The following is a 24,927-nucleotide window of genomic DNA, read 5'->3' as shown; positions in this document are numbered from 1 at the left end:
CATTAGAACAGGTTGATTCCCAAATGGTATTGAGTATAATGGAAAGGGATTAAGTCGGATGTGCAGAGAAGCAGGCCAAATACAATAGGCCAAATGGCTTCTTTCTATCCTGCAAAATTCCTGCATTCTAAACAAAGTACAGCAAATCAATGTGTAAATGAGTAAATTAAATTCTCTAAGATTTGGCTGCCAAGCACATATGGCACTTTAGCTCCTACCCTCCTTCCCAAATCTGCTGGTTTATTAGTTTTCTTTGTGTAACAACAGCAAGAATTGTGTACGGTATGAATAATTCAGACACCCATTCCCTGCTCAACCTGAAAATGGTCATTTAATATTCTGAAGGATGGGAGCTCCTCCAAACAATCTGGATGGACCTTGAGGGCAATTCAGTGACTGCATAGTCCATGTGGATCTTTAGCTGCTGGGAATGGATGTTAGGAAGCTTGGTGCACACTCTCATCCCCTGCAAATTACTGTCCAATAAAATGATCAACTGATTCAAAGGCCCTGATGTGGCTTTACATTACATGCCTGTAGATAAACATGTGGACATAGAACTCACAATACCAGGGACTTGACAATTTCAAACCATGTCTTTTTGTGAGTTTGTGTACAAGATAGCCACAGCAGTGTGTCATTATTTCCAAGGCTATCCCTATATAACTACCAGGGGGTTGCTGAGAAGTCCTTCCAATGAGTGAGGGATATAAGGAGTTTTTCACCTTATCCCAAAATCACCCATTAGCTCCTTGTCCTCCTTCAAGCTTTTGCCTGTTGAGCTCATCAGTGGGTACATGGTCAGTTTCTGTGTGGTTAACAATACCATCTACCTCTATGTTTCCATCACTTCCAGAGCCCCCAAGACCATCTTTGCATTGCTAGGGTCAATCTTACATCAATGATGGGTGGGTCAAAGTTTCTCCAACATGCCCATATGACACCAAAGCCATTGCTTTGCTCCCAATATTAGCACAGGCTCCACCACTTTTGGATATGTCACTTTTTTTACACTGCACATTTTACTTGGGTTCAGAGTCCTCTCATTTCCCCAAGAGTGCAGAGAGGACCCTTATTTTACCTGCACAAATTAGAGAAAAGAAGTTGTAAACATTTGTGATATATTTGTACAGATAACTTCCACTGTGAATGTGTCTTTGGGAATTTAATGGAATGTATTTCAATATAATAATAGATATAACCAACTTAAGTATTATATAAACACAAGGACAGATGTATGATTGTGAACTGGTCCCCAAGTTTTATCTATGTCACAGTCCAATTGTCCCCACCTTCTCCTCATTCTTCACTGATCTTGACATTTCATTTTCATTTTCATTTGGTGCCATGCCACAGGAAATCCAAAACAGGGTAGACAGATTTCCTAAGTATCTTTCAACATAGTCTCGGGAAACTGGAGTTCATTCAGCTCACAAGCCCATGCTGGCTTTTCAAAAGTGCTATCCAGTGAGTCCAGTCTCTGGTTCTTTCGCCAGAAACCTACAAATACTTTCTTACCTTATTCTTTTAATGAGGGATAATTCAATCAGGTTTCACCACACTTCCTCCTCACTTTACCCTTTTTTTGCCAGACACTTTTAATTTTCATCCTTTGATTTTTGACCCTTCTGTTAGCAGAAACAGTTTCTCTTTCTTCACCTTATCTTTACCCTTCTTAATTTTGAACACTTCACCCTTCTCCAAGTAAGGAGGATACTCCAGCTTCTCCCATCCATCCACATAAATGAAGTCCATTGACCCTGAGACAATGCTGATTAAACACTTCTGTATGCTTTCCAAGACCTTAACAAGTGCAGAATTGGACACAATACTCCAGTTGATGGCAAATGTTTTGTAGATGTTCAACATAGACTCTTTGCTGTTGTACTCTGTTAGGCAGTGAATTGCTTTGGGATGCCCTGAAGTTATGAAAGAAACTATACAACTGTCCAGGTTTTGTATCATCAATTCTTCTGTGTTGCTAGGGGTACTTATTTTAGAGAACCTTATAGTTTATTTAGCTGCTTCACTACAAATAGTGTTGGCATCTTCCAGAGCAGCACCACCATGGAAATGTACACAGCTAGAGAGAGCTTAGGGTCATTACCTATGACAAGTGGTACGTCCAATACAATGGGTCTTGGATGGTGATTATGGCATCAATTCAAAAGTTTCCTTGTGTTTAAAATTAATTATAATACTTTTAAAGGTGTTTCATTGGCTGTGAAGCATTTTAGCCTGTCCCACACAGGTGAATGGTGAGACATAAATGTATTCTATCTTTTTTTAATTAAGAAGCTATGTGTTTGTTGTCTCTACATTAGGAGACAGAGAATTGGGAAAAATTGGCTTTTAATTTTAACATAATGGGACTTGTGTCTAATTTAAACTACAAACATTTTAGACCAAATCTTTTTTAAAATTGAACTGAATGGGCAAAAAACTTCTCATTTTCAAAAAGCTAAGATACAGATGCTGGGAATCTAAACTATAAACAGAGAATTCTGGAGATGCTCAGCAGGTCAGGCAGCATCTGTGGAGAGAGAAACAAATTTAACATTTCAGGACATTCACTATTCTTATTTCATTAGAATAATGATTGTCCTGATTCACTGACCTGAATCATTAACTCTAGTCCTTTCTCCGCAGCTGCAGCCTGGCCTCCTGTGTATCCTCAGCATTGTCTGTTTTTATTTTAACCTCCCAATTTTTCCTGAAATATTGATTCTCCCTGTGGTGAAGGCGACTTATTAAAAAGGGAATGGGGAGCGGTCCGTACAAAGTCCTGTTTAAATTACTCTTTAAATAATTGCACATCATTTAGAGGCTGATGAATACCAGGATTCATCAGTGCAGCTGGTATTTTAACTCTGGGAATTGGCAGGTAGCCGTGAATCATGATGGCAGATGCTTTACTTTTAATTGGAGCTGCAGATGGAGTTCCCAGGGCGCTCAGCACTAAACAGTCATGGCCTTTCTAATATCCCATCAGTTCCATGCTGGCAGAATAGGTAACCAAGGCCCCACCAGACCCCAGATATACTGAGGTTAGGGTGCAGTTGTCACTGATCTGTTACACTCACTCCTTCTTGTTCCAGGTGTAAGTGCAACATGCACGCAAACAGCTGCTACTTCAAGGAGGGGAATTTGATGTGCGAGTGTGATCACAACACGACAGGCCAAGACTGTGGAAAGTGCAGGAAGAACTATAAAGCCAAGTCATGGCGACCAGGCAGCTACAGCCCATACCCAATGGGAACAGCCAACAGCTGTATGTATATTATTGCTTTCTTATATTGCAGTAGTACTGTGCTTTCTGGAAGTTTATTCACAATACTTCATTAAAAAAGAAGTACAGTACTAATCATGAGTAGCCCTTGGGATTTGCTACTGCTGGGAGCTATGATTAGGTAATAGTCCACCTCTTCTGACTGCTCTATTTTCACTGAACTTTCAAAATCTGTACAGGTCCTTCATTAAACTTCTGTTGGCAACTCCCAACATCACAGTCCTGGTCAAATATACCAACCAGAAGCCCAGGTTTTTGGAAGAGGCTGAATAGCAGAATGACAGCAGTTGGCAAGGACATAGAAGTGGGCACTACCACCTCCTTCAGGATTACTTATGAAAAGTCCAAGGTTTGGGTGAAGACGTGTTAAAGTGTAGAGTAGTCTGACAATTCCATTGTTTTAGCTATGATGAGGTGTTCCAGAAACAAATGAATACAAAAGAACAAGTCCCCCTCAATGCACTGTGTAAAGAATTGGTCTGTATGAACAGTATGCAAGACAAGTTTTTCACTGTACCTCGGTACATGTGATAATAATAAACCAATTTACCAATTTAGTTTAAATTTAATTTACCAGTCCCATGCATAGAAGTTAAAATCCGTAGTTCTGGATAATTTTATTCAGTCAAATCGAGGTACAGTGGAACTCATTGACAGAGTTGTTTTTGTCAGTGGTGAATTCTGTCAAAACCTGTTCATACCTCCATGGAACTCAAGCCATTTGTACAGAACATACTCCTGGAATTCCTAATCCAACACAATGCAGCGCTCAATTCTCCAAAACAAATGAAAATCAAGGGGGAGGAAGCTGATGACAATTGCCTGTTTTCTGTCACTGGTTAAAATTACCCCAATCTTGGCAGAGGTTTGGGACGAGAGTACCTCACCTATTGAAACAAGCATGTTTTCTAACAACAGATAGAAAAACATTTTGAGAACAATTTTTGCTACAACCAGACCTGTGATTTTTAGCTCAAGGTCAAAGATAGGAGAATGCGCATTGGAATTTATCCTTTGTCTCTGAGATGGTGGTCTTTGAAGTCTTAATATTAATGTATATGGCTTGGTGTTCATTTATTGATTTTATCTCTTCAAAATACCTGGGGATGATTTCTCCTTATGTTAAAGGTTTTCTATAAATACAAGTTATTGCCTTTATTGCAGTGACAGAGATCTGTCAGAGAGAAAGGTTAAAAATCTGTCAGATTAACTGCTCAGCATCACTCAATTTCCCACTGATGGAGAATACTTGAAATACTCACCGGGTCTCTCAAAGGAAGAAAGAACTGTAAACTTTGTGTCTTGGGAAATCTTTGGTCTAAAGAAGGGATCTCATATGCAGTGGAAAAATACCTTTCTCTTCCCCCTCAGAGGTTGATGGACCTGCTGCATAACTCCAATATTTTTGGCTTTAATTGAAAAGATATGATAATTGAAACATTTACTCAACTGATTTATTGCACCTGTCTGTTCATGCCCAAGGTAAGTTCTGATGATTTAACTCACATTATCAGCTGCCTAGTGAGGGGACTGGCTGAAGCTGTCACTCACTGAGGAGTTAGTGACCTCCCAGGCTGCAGAAGGTACCTCTGACACAAGTATGAAATTTTCCTATGTGCAATGGCTGAGAAACATCTTGGATACACACATGCTTTTCTCAGATAAAACTTTAAATCAAAGACTCAAAAACAAGAAGCAATCGACCATGAAGCTCCTTTTATTTTTCAGGTCAAGTAAATGGAGTTCAGAGTCAGTGCAGAGACAGCAGGGGACATGTTAGTGGGATCATTGGAGACCAGTTGCTGAGTGCACATCAATGTAAAAGTGACACTACAAGTCAGGGAAAATTGCATTCATTGAACAGTAAACAGCTCCCTAACAACACAGCCCTGGGCAGAAATACCAAGCAGAAGCCCATGTTTTTCAGGAAAGGCTGAATAGAACAATTGGTGTTAGCTGTTGAAAAGCTCACTTTCACCCACAAATGGACACTTCCAACCCCTTTGGGACTTCTTATACAGAAATACCAGTTTGCTGTGAATTCTCATCCAAGTGTTCAAAGGTAGTGTCGTCTGACACAACAGCTGACCTCACAATGACCTGACTTTGGTTCCAGTTTGCATAGCTCCAGCACACGTGACAGGACTTCACAGATGTACCTGTTGGCCTGACATTTTACAAAGATGAACTGCAGCTTACCTGCCTCACTGGTGTGGAATTGAGAGGGTAAGATAAGAGTCAGTGCCCTCACTCTCATGTGTAGGGGACCCAACGTTCACTTAGTACAGCTGTCCACCATATCTCCTGACAGTGTTTCACAGGAGCCATTGTGCACATCACTACACCCAACACTGGTCCTCCTTGCCCTGAAATCAAACACAGAGTGTTTATCTAGAGAGAAATCTGCTCTTCTGAAATTGCTCTATTAGTGTGACAACATGCATCTGTGAATATTGTAGACAAAGCTGAATTCAACTGTATCAAATGCAGAATTGTTAACCCATGAGTGGTATTTTACTCAACAGCTAATCCCCACTTTACAACAAGTAACAGAGCAAAATGCAGGCTGGGTGCAGATTGCAGGGCAATCACTGTCTGAGTTTTATTGTTACAGCAAGGAAGGAGGACATTTGGCCCATCGAATCATTGCTGGCTTCCTTAACATCTCCTTCTGATTTCCTTTCAGGTGTGGCTGCCAGTTCTGCTTATGGCAGTAAGTACAACCCAGGGTCACTTGCTTCTCTGTCTGTCTCTCTTTCTCTCTCTCTCATTCACATCCATCAGTTTTCTTACTTTAATCAGAATTTTTAAAACTTTATTTCAAGTATCTTTCTGTTTTGTTTTCATCATTTTTGCTTTCAAAACCTGAGTTTGTCCTGCATGTTGTTTATCTGTGACTTAAAACAAGTTTTTCCACAGTTTCTTTAAGTGAAATTAACATTTTAGAACAGAGTCTGAGGGGTGCAAGTAATTCTTCTGACACGTCCCACAGCTGGAGAGTTCACATTTCAGAATGTTATCCAGGTTGACTGTGCTTATTCATAGAACACTTGAATTTCTTGCCATTAGCTCTTGCCCTGTGTCCGTGCTCTCTCAGTAAGACCCTGGCTGGGCAACACTCATGTGACTTTGGCTCTATTGCCGTCCACTCTGCCAACCTGACTTGATTCCCAAGTTACCTGCTGGACAATGGACTGTCCTGCCTCCGTGTCCAAGTGACTCAAACCTACACGGCACTCTGTCCACGTAAGGAGAGGTATCGGACTCAGCAGGAGCAGCAATAAGGGGGGGTGGTCCAGTGGGACACTGTGGATGGATCCTCTGCTGCCCAGCAGCCTGCTAACACTCACAGGGGCAAGGCGGCAAAATGGATTGTGTCCCTGGAGCCAATGATCGGCTAAGGAATTGGTGATTATGGCTGTTCGGAAGGTCTTCCAGGAATTATTGACCAGACACCCTCTCAGAAAAGAAAAGGAATGCAAAATACAGAAAAATGAAATCGAAATAAACAGAATAATGCTGGAAACATATCAGGTCTATAAACACAAAAGAGCAGGTGGCCACTTAAGACAGAGTGTTTTGTTTCCATTGCTGTCAACTAATGACAAAAGGCCTCATCTAAGATGATAGTCGCACCCTTTGTCTTCTTGAAGAGGCGGTGTCTAGATTTTCAGTACATAGTTTTGCTTCTTTCTGGATATCTGTTTGAGCATTCTGAAGCAGTAAAGATGTGTCCCCATGTCTTCCTGTTAGCTGTGACTTTCATCTGTTTGTAATTTCCCAAGATGATGATGTTTTCAGAGACCAACGTGTGGCTTGTAACCTTATATGTGCTGGGATTCTGGGACCAGACCGGCGCTTGTGCAGGTCTGGGTCAGTAACTACAGTACAATACACAGAGCCATGTCCTCATCATGAACCCGCTCACCCACATCCCGACGCAAGAGTGCTTCAAACAACAAACAGCTTCCAGCTGTGGGAACAGGGCTAAAGGCACTGACCAGTGTGGAAAGCTTTGAGGAAGCCTTTTAAGATCAGGGTGAAAGATTTAGAAAGTAGAATGGTTTAAGGAAAGTGTTCCAAGACACAGCTGGGATACTGACAGAGGGGTGGAGAGGAATGCATAAGAGCCAGTGGGAGGCTAAATCCCATTCAGAGGGCAGCCAATGGATTGAAACAGACTGTGTGCCTTGGTGGAAAGTTGCCTGCCGCTGTGAAAACGGTTACAGTGGTCACAGACTAGTGTCTGGGGTGTCACAACTCTTGTACAGCTAAAATGTTTCCTTTTGTTTTTGCATGTGTACAGTAATCCAAAAGTCACAAGTAGTGATTCCACCCGTGGCTGCCGCCTCACAGAAGCCACAGAAAGCTCCAGGTAACGTCTCCTATAGCTTTCCAACAGACTGCATGTCAGAACTCCCTAGCACGACAATGCGGGCACAAAAATGTAGAGGTAAGATCTGGTGAAACTCTGCCCACTGAGACTTGTTAGAAAAAGTCGACATCAATAAATAAACCATCACACAATCAAACCCATTAAAGTTTAGGTCCACAGAACCAGAGAATGATCTTCTGAGTGTAGTACCTGCTCTCTGAGTCACCAAGCTCATGTTCAAACTGATGTTACACTGGATCCCTCTCCTGAAACTGTAAAGATTTAATATAGAGTGGAAAGATCAGAGAGTATCCTCACTTCAGATACTGAGTAGTGGAGGAATTTCATTATTACTTTTGAGTTTATTAGCACCAGGTTTATCCTCTCCCTTTTTAACATTCAGATGTTATTACACATTTCCTACCTTCATGGTTTCAGATGGTGAACATGGTGAATCAGTAGGGTATTAGGTGTGAGATTTGTGGTAAAAGGAGAAAGTTTAAAAATCAATTTTAAAATAAGGAACAAGGGTGACTACATTAACTCCCTGCCCATAATGAAGACTATGGGTTTGGGTGCATATGTGCAAACAACATAAAAACATGGAGTAGAGATCCTCCAGTGTATTACAGATATGGAGGAGCCAATGATTCCTACATGCCTTTATAAATTGCATAATAATGACTGTTTCAGCAGAGGTTCTGGAACTAGTAATCAGTCAATTCTTATATTATTGAAAATAAAGGGCTCCAAAGGTAAGCAGGATCACTAGAACTGTGAGTCCACCTTGTACCACGAATGAAGAATAGCAGTCAGACTATTATTCAGATAACCTCTCTTTGAAAGAGCTACTTAATTAGTCCTGTTCCCCTCACAATCCTCTATAAAACCAATTGCTCCTGATTAATAGTTCACAATCATTTTCAAACCTATTTTTCAATTTGTAATATTGCAAAGCTTTAAATTTCAAATACCCAAGTTTTAATTTTACAGATAGATTTATATCGACAGGAGTGGATGTTTCCAGACTCAGCAAAAACAAGAGATGTCAGCAGTAGGGGGAGTCCAATTCTAAAAGGAAGAGATTTTCAGAAACTGGCACCTATTGCTAACAATTGGTATTGTAAATTGATAACTTGTAAATTGGTTTATTATTGTCACATGTACTGAGGTACAGTGAAAATCCTTGTTTTCCATGCCATCCAGACAGATCATTTCATTACAACAGAGCTTTGAGGTAGTACAAGGGAAAACAATAACAGAATGCAGAATAAAGTGTTACAGCTACAGAGAAAGTGCAGTGCAGGCATAGAATTTAGATTTAAGCAAGTAGAACGATTATACTAGAAGTAATGGGTAGATCTGCAGAGAGCAGCTTGCAATGAGCTGCCACACTCCTGCACCATCAGCCCAAGCAGTACTGTAGCCTGATGTGATGTGAACCCAGAATCTGATTTACTGAAGTTGATGTGAGTAGAAAGATGGTGAATCAGTAGGGTATTAGGTGTGAGATTTGTGGTAAAAGGAGAAAGTTAGTTTAAAAATCAATTTTAAAATAAGGAACATTTTTAAGAACAGAATGATTGAGACTTGAAATGTGAGTGCCCATTAATGAAGAACAACATGAAGGGGAAATAACTATGGTTATTGGTTAAGGTCACTTTGCAATGCAGATTATTTGTCACAGGCCAAGTTAGAGATGTCAGCTCGTATAATTCTGGCAACTAATGAGAAACACTTCCCTGAATAATGATTATTGGTAAAAATCTCTACAAAAGCACCAGTCATGCTAATTGCTCGACAAGATTCTTTAGCTTGAGTCTCGCTCAGCTGTCTAAACCAAATCCCTTGATTGTTTATAAGCTCAGTGCTCAAGGAAGAAGTATTCGAGCCACCTTCTGTCAATATGATTGGCTGTCTTGTGATTGAAGGAAGCCTCTGCAATGGTTAAGCCTTGCTTTCTCCAGTGATTTTAACAAAGAGCCAGGTTCCTGTGGTGCTGCACTAACTGTATACTGTTTGTAACCTTGAATGCAAAGTGCCAGTTGTAGTGGCAGTTGCGAAGAACCCATCGATAAATATTTCTTTTAAAAAAAATCAATGTTAAATAATCCCTTTCCTTAATGCAGATTCATGTCCACAGGCCTGCAGAAAGGAACAAAGTTTTAACGGCAGTGTAACACTCCTTTATGTAGAACTGGTACTGTCCATTCTGCTATGTATTGCTGACAGCTCCATCCCAGGAAGAACTCAGGGTCCCAAGAGCATGGGTTGGGCTGCTGGGCCTGTTTCCATGTTGTATAACTCTATGTCCCTATGACTCTGTGACACCAGAACCAAGATGGGTCTTCAGTCTCAATTCATCTACCGTTTTCTTCCAAATTGATCACCAAAGTGACAATAAAACATAAAAGAAAGGACAGGAACAAGAAACTGTTCTGGTGCTTGCACCAAGTAGAAGTGCAAATGTTTGGAAATGGCAGGGAGTAATAAGAAGCAGAAGACAAAAATATAGTGTTTAATGGATGGTTTTCGAACAAGAGGTGCACTAACACAGCTGCTCTTCTCAGCACCTGTAAACTTACAGCACAGCATCAAAACTGCAGGTAATATAAAAAATAAGTAAGTGTAGAAAACTATGAAGAGGACTAAGTGACTTCAGGAGCATTAAAATAGATTTGTAGGTTAGGTAGATGGAGACTAGATGAAACACTCCAGAGAACCCTGAGGTGATAAAAAAAATTTTTAAAAAACCCTGCAGATGCTGGGAATCTGAAATAAAAATAGAAAATGCTGGAAACCCTCAGCAGGTCAGGCAGCATCTGCGGAAAGAGAAACAGTTAATGTTTTGGGACTGAGACTGTAGAATTGGGCTCCTCTTACTGATGAAGGGCCTCAAACCTGAAACATTAACTGTTTTTTCACAGATGCTGCCTGACTTGCGGAGTTTTTCCAGCATTTTGCGTTTTGTTTCCTGAAGTTATAGAATTTGCAAGGAAAAAAATTCAGATAAAACATGCACTTGAAGCTAAAATTTTAAAAGGACACAGCCAGAGATATTTGGGGATTTCATATAACCAAAGCTACATTCATAAAGCTGTGGTTAAAAATGCAGTTGCCCAAAACAATGAGGTAATGCTGAGCTTATGTAAAATATTGATTTGGATAAAGATAGAACGTTGGAGCTTGTTTTGAGTAAGGTTACTTTAAGAAGGATGTTAAGGCTGTGGAGTATAAATTAAATATGATGTCATCAGGGCATTGAAGTATTACTTTATGAAGGGAGACCAGAGATACTGAATTGTTTTACTGGATTAATATCAAAATCCTGAAGAGTTTGTTTGGTAGGTAAGTTTTCAGTAGAAGGTGAGCCAATGACAAGGGAACATAAATTTAAGATCAAAGTCAAAAGAACAAAACAAGCGGTTTGGAAGGACAAACACATCCCTGGCATTGCTTTTTAAACAAGGAAAAGGAGATAAATATTGAAAAATAAAAAAAAGGACATCCAATAGTGGGTGTCTGAAAGAATGAGGTATTGAAAGCTCCAGGTGCCAGTGAAGTGGATTGACTCATGGGCAATACTGCATGTGTAATCTTGAGTGTGAAGTGCCAGTGTGCATGGTCAAGACTGAATCATCCACGACCTTATTCAAAGGCGGAACAGACTCAAGGGCCTGACTGGCCCATTCCTCTTCCTCTTTCTTATGTCCTTATGTTCTTGGTGACATTTGGGAAAGAGCCCAAGTGTCACGCTGATGGTTAGAGAAATATTTAAGAAATTGTTTCCTTAAGTGAGATTTCATTACCAGGTCCCTGCAGAAAGGAATGAATTAATGGCAGTGTCAACTGTTTTCACATAGAAATAGGATCTAAGCCCATGGACACTCTCTCCTGTATTAGACCAGGAGCAGAACCACCAGCATTGATCATTTCACTACTCAAATTGGCCACTAAAACAATCAATATTCCTCGAACAATATTCATCAAAGGTCACAACTTCCTGCAACTAATCCATTCCCTGTGGTCTTATTGTCCGTGATGCTTGGTGTAACCCCTGTGCTGAAACATATTCCTTTAATTCTAGTCAATAGCACAACCTAATTTCTAGTATTCAGCACAAATGAGTGTGTAAAATAGCAGTCAGCAGTAGACCCGAGAGCTGAATAGTCCTCGAAATGTTATGTTCATCAATCTACCTTTGTTCTGCTTCATTGAAAGGAGAAACCATTTCCCGTCTCGATAAAGGGACCAAGAAGAGTGAGTCTTTCACACTAGTCATTAATAACTAATAATAGTTAGCATAAACCAATATGTAGAGCAACATTTAACAGCTATTATTGTCTTGAACAATTTTAATTGATTTTAAAGCTATTACTTATCACTAGTAGCTTTGAAATAAAACTCTCCTCTCCATAGTTACTAGTGCTTCCCTCCTTTTTAATATTAGTTATCTCTCAGCGAACGCAGCCTGTAGCACTAGTAACTGAAACAAGTATGTTTGCAATGTTATTAGTGGATTCTAACCAACCTTAGAAATTGTGCTTATGTTTCTTGTTAAAGGACTTGTACCAACTGCTGAGCGAGAAGTTAAAAAGGGTGAGTTTATCATTCTGGTTAGAATAACTGAAACCACAGTGGTATTTATTAGTTATAAGCGAAAGCCTGCTGGTACATGTACTCCTAGACAGAATTTAAAAGCCTTTATGTAGAGTTTATTCAAGGTGCAGATAATTTCTTCTGGCTTATATTCACTAGATATGTTCTACATCCTCCCCTGAAGGCCAGGTTAGATACAGAATGTGATCAGGCAATTCCACCAAGGACATCATCACAGCCAAACCTAATTCTGTCCGCACCCACACAATTCCAGCCGGAGTCACTACAGTTCAACTTGATAATCCCATTTCAATGATGTGTAGCCCCACTGAGATCAGCTGACACACTTCTACCCTTTGCCCACCGCCTCAATTTTCCACTTCTTAGTCGTATCTCCATTTTCTTTATATTTTTCTATTTCTAATTTCTCTCAACAGCCTCTGCCAAATTCTGCCAACAGCCTCAACAGCCTCACCTAAAGAGCCCCACCTCTGCCAAAGAGTTAAAACCCATTTGGGTCTCTTCTAAAGGCGATAAATATTTTTTGTCAAGTGATCAATTATCTGTAAGTTGCCACATTCTTGGAAAATATCAGCCATGTACACGAGTGGACCTATCATTAGGCTAGTTCCCTGCAGATATGCAGCCCAAGAATAATTCTGTGAAGGAAATGTTCCCATAAAAAGTCACTTTACTGCACTGCTCACCAGGTTTGCACTGACACCTTATACACTCAGGAGCAAGCTTAGCCAGCACTACACAATTAGCTACTCTGTACACTGTAAACAAAATATAAAATGACTTTTGATCCCTTTACACAGCTAAATCACGGATCAGTCCAACGTCACCTGACACCACATGTAATATAAATGTTAGCAATTAAATTGATTGCAGAGACAGCTTTGGTTAATTGAAGCAGCTAGTAATGGATCAAAAGATGGTGTCGGTTGTGGCAAGACCTGCTTCTTGCAACACTTACATTTTGCAACGTACTAATATGACATAATGCAATTGATATGGATTAAAATAGCCAATCAAAATGCTGCTTCCCAGTCATTTATCCACAGATTAAAACCTGACTGCTTGTGTGCTAACTTGTGCTATCCCATTCCCTATCCGTCATCCCAAACTGGCTTCTGGTTAAAATGTTCAACCATTTTCAAACAGCTTCACTGCCTCGCCTCGCCCCGCCCCACCCCGCCCCGCCCCGCCCTGTTTTTGTAATCTCTTCAAACTCCAGCAATTTGTACTCCTCCATTTTTGGCCTGCTGTCCATACTGCCCCCTTGGCAACCAATTCCTCCTGAACCTTCCAGTCACCTTCCTTCTTAAATACAGACCTGAAAGCTGACATCTCTGACCAAGCCTTTGGTTACCTTTCTTACTATCTCCTTCTGTGGTTTGTTGATAATGCTTCTTGCATATTGTGGACAATATCAAAGGTGCTATAAAAATGGAAACTGTTGGATTCTTGGAAATAATTGCACATACTGACAGAAATTCCAGTAGAATGTATTTTCATTTAGTATAATTACTTGGAGAAATCATAATCCTTTAACGTAAATTATGATTTTGGATGTCCTAGTTTACTAAAAAGACGAGCTAACAAGTGTGAAAATGAAAGCGGCTTCACATGTAGAATGAAATTATCTTACTGATAGAATCTTCAATTTGAAACGCACGTACCTGACACATTGTACCTACATGATGGTTCACTGCTTGCTTACAAGGAGGACGCACCTCAGTCTCAGGACAAGGGATCAAGAAAGGTGAGTTCATATTATTAACTCTGACCAGTAACATAGGCACAAATTATTTGTTCTGAACCTTAGTAATAATTCTTAGTCGAGATTGATCCCCTAGGTACTTAGTATTATCAGAGCTGTATCTGACAACAGATGTTTCTGCTAAGTGAATTAAAATGGAAGATTTACTTGTAATAACTGTTAATGGATTTGTTTCCTTTTGAAATTTCTTTTAAGTGAGCAGCTTTATCCACAAAATGCAGTATTCAGCAGGTTTCCTAGACTACACCGCTCCTCTGGGCATAAATCTCATGCCTTCCTATTACTGCAAATCACTTTATCTTCAGCTGGTAGAACTTGAATGCACATTTTCAACACACCGAGGGTTTGTTCTCCCCAGTGGAATATCTTTCTTCTACAAAGTATCCCACCTGATGATCTGATTCTCAGCAAACTCTATTCACTGCCACAGGATATCTTGACAATTTGCCACTATCTGGTCATGAAGATATTAATGTTATACAGTAATAAACATGAAGCACCTAGATAGTTAGTATTAACGGAGCTGTATCTGTATCCACTCAATGGACCAGCAGAGAACAGATGTTTCTCCCTGCACCTCCACATTAAAGAAATAACTTATCCCTACCCAAATAAACTGATCCTACTCCTTTTTGCTGCATTCAATCACTTTGCTTATCTACATTTGGGGGAAAATTCCCTCACCACCCTCTCCCCTTGCTCTATCATGTTGCAGATATTGTACAAGGTTCCACACAGGGAGACAGTGGCTCAGGCTTGTTGAACAATCAACATTGATATGCGACATGAGAAGGTCAGGGCCTACACTATGAGTAATGAAGGGAGTAGATGCAGGGCAGGCTGTGCATTGTCCCTGGAGACCAGTTCATTGACAAATTAATCCCTGCCTCTCAGCTTCTTTCCTAGCTGCAGTTCCTGCTGATAATATGAATGTCTTGTATGAGCACTGGTGTATCTTATAATGAGCAATGATTTTCCTTTAAAGGGCACCAGATCTAATCTTGTGTCTAAAATCCTAATTCACAGAATTGTGTTGCCATTTTCAAAAGTGACTTGAGTGATCTAATAGATGTTTGTGATAAGTTAAATATGTAAATAACTACATGATTTATAACTGGCAAAACCTGCTCTGAAATACAGGGAGTCATAACATTAAGTAGCATTGGTTCCAGGGACTCAAATAATAAAAGTCAAATAATTACTACATTTTGGGTCGAAGCTCTGAGTCCTGATGCAGGGTCTTGACCCAAAATGCCAACCATCCCTTTGCTTCCACAGATGCTGCCTGACCTGCTGAGTTCTTCCAGCAGTTTGTTGTTTGTTCCAGTTTCCAGCATCTGCGGTCTCTTGTGTCTTAGTTCCCTGCACATAACAAATAACAAGATTCCAGAACTAAGCAGTATTCTGAGATAGAAGCAATGATAAACAATACTGTTCTACAAGTTATTCGCCAATCAAGGGACTGAGGGCTTCCTTATGAAGCAGACTTAATAGTGGGAAAGAAGTTTATACTGAATTTATCAATTTACCTATTTGATCAACAGTAAATATGGTCAAATCGGACAATTCTCACTTCGTATATCATAGTAATCTTAATTGGACAGATATGGTCTCATTCTGAGTCATCTGTGTGATAAATGCTTACATCACACCACCTCGTGCTTTAATCACCTCTCCGTTTCTACTCCAATGCACAATCGTTTTTGTCATACACTAAAGTATGTGTGCTTTCTAGTGAATGTAATTTTGCCCAATTATTATATTGAACTTTAATCCACTGCTGCCTTTCATGTTGCACACTTGGTGATTCCAAGTGGCATCATTGGGTGTAGGGAAGAAACAAAGACATGCCAAGCTGAAGCAGCTCATGAACTGGTCAGAAGCACTGACATAAATTTTCAGTGCTGTCAGTTAAATCCAATCTGTTCTCTCAACCTGTCAGAGTGAATTGCAAAATAGAGTGAAGGATTCAGAGCCTCTCTGTAACAGAAGTTAAATTGCATGTTTAACTGAGAGGTAGTAAGTAAATGTGTCAATTTAGTGCAGTTTTAAGATGCACTGTTTATAAAATTGATAAGACAGGAATAGAAGTAGCCTAGTCTAGAAAGATGTCCAATCTGAAAAGAAACAGTTATTAGTTTTCGTATTAAAGTTGACATATCTCATAAAGCTGCCCTTGGATCTCCTGGACTGATTTAGGAGAGGTGCAGTACTGCCATGCGAGGTGACAAATGGATCAACAAGCAGTCACCACCAACCTTGACCCTAAGGACGAGCTGGGGACTCTCAGTAATAATCATCCAAATGGCCCACAAGTACCCGACTCTTCTCCGGAGTCACTATTTTATCTAATAATGAAACTAGACGTGGTACAGGCTATACCATGTAAAACGTGACTGTAGTGGGAAAACCCACTTATAATGGTTCTTGTCATAACCAGTGCAGGCTTACTGTTAGTTTACAAGTTCTTCTAAGCACCTTACAAACCTTTTACAAGAAGCCATGCATTATCCGTGCTCCTGCCCACTGGGTGACAATGCCTGGCGTCAGCAGTTACACCCTCCCCAACGAACCGATTGCCAATCATTCTGCTGGCTCACACTTACCGGGCGCGCTTGGACTATCGGGAGTGGTGAATAATGGACGGTGCAACCGATACCGCCCATTGTACGCTCTCGCCCAAAGTCAAATTTACCCTCGACTCGGGCAGGGTGCCAGGGAGCAGGCGGTAAAGGACATCAGAAGGCAAAATAGGCAGAGAAAGGTCGGACTTATAGTACTCGGGAGGCTTAAAGTACTCCTGACATTTACCGCAGTTCCAATCTGCTAAATGATGAATAACGAGGCATTAAACTGAAACGTTTTGATAAACTAATCAACAGATTAACATTTGGAAAGGTGAAGGCAAGCATACTTTAATCTGCCTCCTCGGGTTATTTTAAGCAAGTCGACTGCAGTTATCCATTTAAATGGAGAATTCTAATTATTACAGGTTGATTTCATTGAACTAAATGGAAGCTCCTCGGCTTTTGCTAAAAGCTGCATCTTAAATATTAAATAGATGTTGGCTACAGGGTAAATGGAGACATCAGCCACTGCCAAACTGTTGTGAACATGAAACAGATCTGTGGTCTCCCACCTGTGATCGTGCGCGATTTTTGTGCCGAGTTTGCTTTGTTTGGTTAATCAGAACGTTAAAGAGAAAATACAAAATCTGGAGACAGATTCAATCCCAGCAAAAAGCATGAATACATCAGGACACCCTTCCGCAGTTAGTTTTCCCTTGTCTCCGTTCAGCGCCAGTGTCTCCCTGCCCAGGCGTTGGGCTATTAGGTTGTCTAAAACATCCGATAACCTCTTGTCCGCTTTAAAATCTGATTTAAATTTCGCAGAACTGATTTTCCCTGCGAATTGCACAAGTAATTATACAAATTAAATCGTACAAACAAGTTACATGCTGTTAACCGATTTAAATTTATCTATTTAATTGTTTTTTTTCTAAAACACTTCTTCCATTAGAGCAGATGACATTATACCATAACAAACTCAGGAAGCCGTGGTCAGTCAGATATTACATGCAATGTAGGCTTGGGGAGTTGGGGCCGGGGATATCGCCCCTACAAATACAAAATGAATAAGCCTTTTATATTTCTAACATTGACTGGGATACTCGGGGAAACGCGTAGCGATAATGGCATTTCTTCATTCGCGATCCACTGGCAACGGCTACTTTGTTGGGATCTGGATCTTTTTGGATAAGGATTCTCAAATTCATAAATTGGACTCTAAAAAGAGTGCATTCGGGGACAAATTAACGTTTCTATGTATTTTAAAAACGATGGCTTGTTTTCTGAATACATGCCCGGAAGGACTGGGTAGATATTTGTGGCGTTGGATTCACACCCTAACATAGTGCACACTTATGGCCAGGTGTTCGCTCAAGTGAGGCTCAGTTCCAGCCCGGCTATATCCGGCATCGTTTCAGAAGTTTCTTGTCGCGCAGTTAGTTTGTGATGTGTGCCAGTATTAACACCCCGACCGCCCCCCACCCACCCCCCCCCAACTTCCCCCATCAACGCAACCCCGCCCTATAAACGTCCTCGTGGACAGTGGGTAGTTCAAAAGACTAAGGGTGTTGCACCCTAGATATCTGGCGCAACCTGTATGTAGGCTGTTGAGTTTCCGAGTGGTGAAACGCCCGAGATCAAATCCTATTGCAAAAGCGAGCTACGGAAAGTGGCAATTTATTTAGGGAAAAAAGAATGATTAAGAACGGTTTCAACATTACATTACCCCGTTATACGATGCTAGGTAAGTTTTTCATTGCACCTGTGCGTACATGTACTTGTGCAGATGACAATAAACTCGACTTTGAGTTATCATTTCGTGCATCGTGTTTACAACACAGGACGGGACCATTCAGCCGATCGTGTGTTTGCTAGCCTTAAGCGTGCAGTTTTATAATCGGAGTGACGGTAGGAGACCATCGAACCTTCTGGTTCACTTCACGTGGATCAACAGAGACTTTTTTCAACTCCGCTTCCTCGGTGCTCCCCTAATTGTGCACCCATTCACTTGAATCAACCCAGCCTCCAACAGCCGAGTCGTTCACTCCGCCAGATCCCTGCCCTGGAAGATTACCCCCAACAATCTCATTTTCGAACAGTTTTCTCTTAATTGCGACTACTCTACCACTCAATAGCTCCCATGCCTGTTATTTATGCTCCCATATTGTGCCAGTCGATTGTTGGTTTTATATCTAGTTATTTGCTTCACCGATTATCTTAAAACATTTTATGTGGTGATATCAACGGAAGGAATTTTTGACTTTTCAAGCACCAGAAAAAGTGAAAAAGCTATCTCAGTCGCAGCCAAGGTCAAACAAAGAAGGAGCCCAGAGGAGTGTTGAAGGTAGGAAAGTAATTGGAATAGTTGATGTATGAGTAGTCTATGTATATTAGAGCAACGTCTGATATCACATCATTTACATTGTTTCAGAGTCATTCTGTATATTAAATATTCTTCACTTTTATCCCCTTCTATTTGCTGCCACACACACAGGGAATAGGGCAATCCAGAATTCGGATCTTGATTTCTTTTCCATGGCCAACGCTATGGGTGTCTCCCAGATGTAATGAATCATCTCATGCTCACTTTGTACCATCATTTGTAAACCAGGAATCTTTTTTTTACAGTCTGGTCAGGTTTAAACCTGAGAAGTATAAGTAACACACACTGGCTGTGAAGTGATTTCTTCAGATTTGACCACTGCTGGACTGTAAAGTAGTCACTCTTTTATCGTTGACTGGCCCCCACCGGGATTTTTCTACTTCATGTCCGTTTATTTCCAGGATTGTGCTTTAATTTATTTTCTTGAAGAAGAAATAAGAACAGTTTGAGGCTGAGCTGTATACACCGGGGAATTCTCAGGCCACAAGATGTCCTTTGTTACTGAGCAAGCTATGGAACTATAAAGACTTTGTCCAAAGGGTATAGATGAAGCTGTGAAGAATACTGTATTCTGTACATGCTATATATGCTATATATTTGGCAATCTAAGCAATACATTAGAATACTCAACAGAATACATTATGTGCCCTTGGGCTTTTGATCATCTGAAACCCTTTATTTATTCTGTTTGAAACAAAGTACGCTTGTTAACCAAGTAATGAGTTGAACGTCTGAAGATTAAATTTGCAAGTGACTGTTTAGAGCTGTAAATTGGAAATTCTGGTTGTGGATTTGATTTTGCATGGTGATGAATCGTTCAAGGTGAGTACTTCGCCCTGTGCTTGTGTCCCAACCCTCCTCCTGGAATATTTTCCTTAAAAGTGAAGCGGAACGGTGGGAAACATGTGATCAGAAGTATGGCGGCCACTCTCCATTGCCTCGGGCCTGAATGCTTCCTCATCAGATGCATTTCTCTGCTTATCTTCGGTCTCCTCGTTCCCTCCCAAGGCCAACTCCGTGTTACTCATCGTTTCATGGCACGTCTAGGGTCCCCGCCATTACAACAGTGTGAGTGAGCCCGCTGTCACCCAGAAGACCATTCTAGGCTTGCGTCAGGCAAATATTAGTCTTCAGTTTGCTTTATCCCGCCTTATCTTGTAGTGCCCACAAACGGAAAAGACCATCAGCAGCGTTGTGTTTACCATGTGGTTTAGCTTCATTAATGTTTTCAAAGAAGAACACTGTGGAAAAATTTACATTTTCTCTCTGTTTCATCCAAGTTCATTAATAATTCATTTCATCCTTCTTTCGATGCTTCCTGTTCACTAAATACTTTCACAATTTCATGACGTTTATTCTGCAAAATGTCCAATTTCGACATCAAACCGGTTCGGAGTTTGAGATAGTTTACATATCTAGCTTTGGTGTTTAAGTTATAAATAAATTGTCCAGTTTCTATTCCTATAATTATTTGGTCAGCCTCAAGAACTCAGTGTATTGAAGTTGCGTTGTTGCTGATTTGTCTTCATCTTCGTTCCCCACTTTACATTTTAGACTGTGAATGCTACGGGCACTCCAATCGCTGCAGTTACATAGATTATCTCAAGATCGTGACTTGCGTTAGCTGCAAACACAACACCAGGGGGCAGCATTGCGACCAATGCCGACTGGGCTACTATCGCAACATTTCTGCTGAACTGGATGATGAGAATGTCTGTATTGGTCAGTACCAGCGACCTTAATTCCAAGCAGGTTGTACAAATTTCTTTCAACCTTCACTCTCTAGCAGACGCCAGCTCTCGTCTCAGGTTACCAAATAACCCCTGACTAAAGATCTCCATTTTACTTTAAGTTCCAGAAGATGAAGCCTGCTGTGGGGAGGACTACCAAGGGATCTCGTGGTCCCAGTCCATAGCTTACTGAGAGTCGCCATGCAAGTAGATAAGGCGGTAAAGAAGGCCAATGGCATGCTTGCCTTCATTGGTGGGGTCACTGAGTAAAAGAGTAAGGAAATCATGGTGCAGCTGTATAAAACTTTGGCTAAGCCAGTTTGGAGTATTGTGTGCAATTCTGGTCGCCCCATTACAGGAAGGATGTGGAGCCTTTGGAAAAAAGATGCAAACGAGGTTTACCGGGATGCTGCCTTCTATTCCTATAATTATTTGGTCAACCTCAAGAACTCGATGTATAAGGAGAGGTTGGACTAACGTGTGTTGTTTGGAGCATTGAGACTGAGGTGAGACCAGATAGAGGTTTATAAAATTACGAGAGGCGTAGATGGGGTAGATAGAACCTTTTTTTTCCCACGGTAGAAATGTCAAGTTCTATTGGACATGCATTTAAGGTGGGGGGGGGGGGGGTAAGTTCAGATGAGATGCACGGGTGAAGTTTTACACAGAGAGTGGTTGGTGCCTGGAACGGCTGCTGAGGAGACACGTGAATGTGCGGGGTATGGAGGGATATGGATGATGTGCGGGCAGGAGAGATTTAGTTTAATTTGGCATCATGTTCGGTGCAGACTTCCTGGGCCGAAGGGCCTGTTCCTGTGCTGTACTCTTCTATGTTCTAGATTAGATCCGGGCAAATTCCCGCCGCAGTGCTGATAGGACGGGACGATTCTGTGTCGAACAGAACATTTGGTGCAATGATGGGTCAGTGTCTGTGTGCGAGTTAAACAGTGAGCAGGGCTCCTCAACAAGGCAGCGACATCTCCGGTAAACAGGGACACGGACAAATGACCGTCCAGGGCGCCACTGGTGAAACGTTTGCCGGGATCTGCAACCTTCGTCTCAGGTTTCCATTGTCTGTTGGCGTTTAGAATAGTTGACGCTGTTTCTTAGCCTCGGTGTTGACTCTGCTCGACGTGAATGGTTGGAAATGGGAAGGAGCAGAGAAATCAGTTTAAATATACCAAACACAGAAAAGTGTTCCACAGTTGGCATAGGGACCACGCCCTGCTCTGCAGATGTCCCCGTTGTGCAGGTCAGGAGGTGGGACATAAGGGTTTCCTCCTGCTTAATAATCTCCACCCGTGTTTCGATTTCGGCAGCTGGGAGCAAAAACCGATCGGTGCCCAGAAATTCATCAGTGCAACTCCGGAAAAATGCGGTGCGGTAGAGTTTAAAAATCGTGTTGATGCGGCGTAGAGCAATTTTGCGCACGTTTCCGGCGTTAACATTTGTATGCACCTTTTGGCGTCTGGATTTTCATGTTCCTTGGCGCTATTGGTCCAATGTCCAGCTCCCATGTCAGCAACATTACAAGATCTAAATTTGCTGTCAGCGAGATTTCCAGCCAGGTTGATCCGAAGTCGTGGCCACTGGCGCTGGTCACCGACAGCGGAGCCAGCTTCAACTAACACGGAAGGTTCAAACTGAATGATATTTAAAGGGCCACTCACACTAATCCGGCACAACAGTCAGACTGTTGCTCGCCGCCCTGCACTCTGAACACACTTTGTAGTCATTGGAATACTGAGCCTTCCTTGCATCTTCAAACATTGACGCTGACTTCCGGCGCCTATTTGTCAAGACATAGATGGCAGGATGTGCAAAAGTCTTCTCCCAGGCCCTGCACGCACCCGAGGGACCACCTACGGAAAGCAGGCAAGGGCTCAACACACCGGGTTTCACAGGGAGCTGTTATATGCACCCCTCGAAGGTGTAATGTCCACAGATCTCACATTAACCACCTCAAAGACTCAGGCGGACTGCTCCCACAATGGAGTTACTCTTGTTTTCAATTTACCAGCCTCGGGCTCATTCCAGCCTACCTCACTGTGGCTGACCCCCCGCTCCACAGGACCATTGGTCCCCAGCAAATGGCAGAGTGGCCACAGGCATTGACCGCATTGCAAGCTCCCCCGAAGTGCAGGCACTCAGAGACTACACTCACGTCCTTCCAGAGACCTCAGTGGAACCCGCCGTCACCAGCACCGGCTGCAACTCTGGAAGTGTCCTTCAGTGTGGACAGTGGTCCCATGTCAGGAGACACCAGGCTGCGGCTGGCTGGAATCAAAAACAAACTGCTGAAGGAACTCGGCGGGTCAGGCGGCATCTGTGAAGGGAAACGGACAGTCGACGTCTCGGGTCGAGACCCGAAAGCGTAGGGGGGAGATAGCCGGATGAAGGGGAAGGGGTGGGGCAAGCGGTCGGTGGATCCAGGTGAGGAGGGGAGATAGGCAGATGGAGGAGGGGAGGGTGGGAATAGCGACAGAGGCTGAGAGGTGATAGGGAGGCAACAAAGGACTGCAGATGATGGAATCTGATAGGAGAGGAAGGCGGAGGATATTAAGGGAGGTGGGGAGGGCAGTTGGGAACATGGGGGGGGGGGACCCAGTGGGAGGAGAGTGTGGGTGATGGGGGCTGGTGTGTGTGAGTGAGTGAGTGAGTGAGTGAGTGAGTGACCGACCGACCGACCTGGGTAGATCAGCAGAGAGAACCGGAGTAGGTTACTTGAAATTGGAGAATTCAATGTTCATGCATTTCATTGTTTCTCAATGGGAAAAAAAAATGACTGCGCCAAAATAAACCAGCATCATCTCTGGCGCTCCAGTGAGTGGCGTGAACCGCCGGCCTCTTGGAAACCTGCGAGTGGTGTTCTCCCTTGTGAATTCTGTTTGGATTCCAGAGTTCACTGGCACTCGCCCACCGGCCCCAGTTCGGAGAAATGTGACTGTCTGTGTCGGTGTGATGTAGAGCGACTGCTTGTCACACTCGAGGCAATACATGGCCAATGGAACGGGCCGGATGCCATCTTCACGGTAGAGGTGTCCAGCACTAGAGAGCAGAGGGTAACGGGTAGGAGGTTTAGCGGAGATTTGAAGAAGGATTTCACCCAGAGGGTTGTTGGCATCTGGAATGCACTGCCTGAGGACGTGGTGAAAACAGAGACTCGCAGCATTTATCAAGACTATCAGTTGATTCACCAAGGCATAGAAGACAATTTACTCAGGGGGTTAGCCCAGATAGGCAGTACGGACGGTCTGCTCCGGTGGCCCGGGACTCAATGCCCCAGCACAGAACATCTCTCACTTACAATGACGCACCGTCCTGGGAGCACAGATCGGACTCTTGTTGTTTACGCCTGGAACTGCACTGTACAGGGACTGGTTTGTGAAACTTGGAGGAAGGAATAGTTTCAATTATTCCCTGAAACAATAAAAATGTATTTTTATTTTAAACAGTATGCAACTGCAATCAACACGGCTCAAGGCACGATCGCTGCAATGAGACGGGACACTGTCAGTGTAAAGAAGGGGCGACGGGCTTGAAGTGTGACGATTGCAAGCCAGGATACCACTGGAGACAAGGCTGCTTCCGTGAGTAAATCCGAGTCATTGCCGTTTAGCTGTAAGAATTGCGGTTGGCCATTGGCGCTGCTGAAGGTCATCAAGTGTTCCACGGCCAGACCCTTGGCCGAGGAAGTGAAGCTTGAGGACAGGTCAAGACAGCGAGTGTGAACTGGTGGGGCGAGGGTGAAGGGAACAGGCGCTAGCCAAAGTTAACCTGAAGGGAGCGCAACAGTGCAGATGCTGGAAACCTGAGATAAAATTAGAAAATGCTTAACAGGTCAGGCAGCATCCGCGGGGAGAGGAAAACTAGACGTTTTAGCTGGATGATCCATCATCAGAGCCAGGAAAAGTTTGAGATATTATGTAATGAGGCAGGGAGCTAGAAGGGGAAAGGAAGAGGTGATGTGATTGGCTGAAACAGGAGCCAGACTTTAACTTCATCGAAACCAATTCCGCCAAAATTGTTCAGAATTGATTAGAAACTGAGGCAGGAACCTGAAAGCGCCGCAGTAAACCAATTCTGCGGCCTCACTGGCTACTAGTAGTCATCGTTACAGGCAGCTCCCTGCTGACTCGTGTCACAGGAGCTGCAGCGAAGTTGGAATGTCCTGGGGAACCCCGCCTAACGCACCCGG

General features: G+C 42.4%; 1 protein-coding gene across 1 annotated transcript in view; it reads left to right on the top strand.

The window, feature by feature from the left end:
• LOC127582134 (netrin-G2-like) overlaps positions 1-24,927 on the top strand; it is a 70,169-nt gene that overhangs the window by 44,455 nt on the left and 787 nt on the right. Inside the window, exons 4-7 of the mRNA XM_052037184.1 lie at positions 3,099-3,271; positions 5,976-6,002; positions 20,554-20,721; positions 24,185-24,319. Of these exons, the coding sequence (XP_051893144.1) occupies positions 3,099-3,271; positions 5,976-6,002; positions 20,554-20,721; positions 24,185-24,319 (503 nt within the window). The remainder of the gene's footprint in view (positions 1-3,098; positions 3,272-5,975; positions 6,003-20,553; positions 20,722-24,184; positions 24,320-24,927) is intronic.

This window comes from Pristis pectinata, chromosome 23 (genome assembly GCF_009764475.1).
Source record: "Pristis pectinata isolate sPriPec2 chromosome 23, sPriPec2.1.pri, whole genome shotgun sequence".
Lineage (NCBI taxonomy): Eukaryota > Metazoa > Chordata > Chondrichthyes > Rhinopristiformes > Pristidae > Pristis > Pristis pectinata.
Note: the sequence above shows the minus strand (reverse complement) of the source record. Positions and strands in the feature narration are given on the sequence as shown.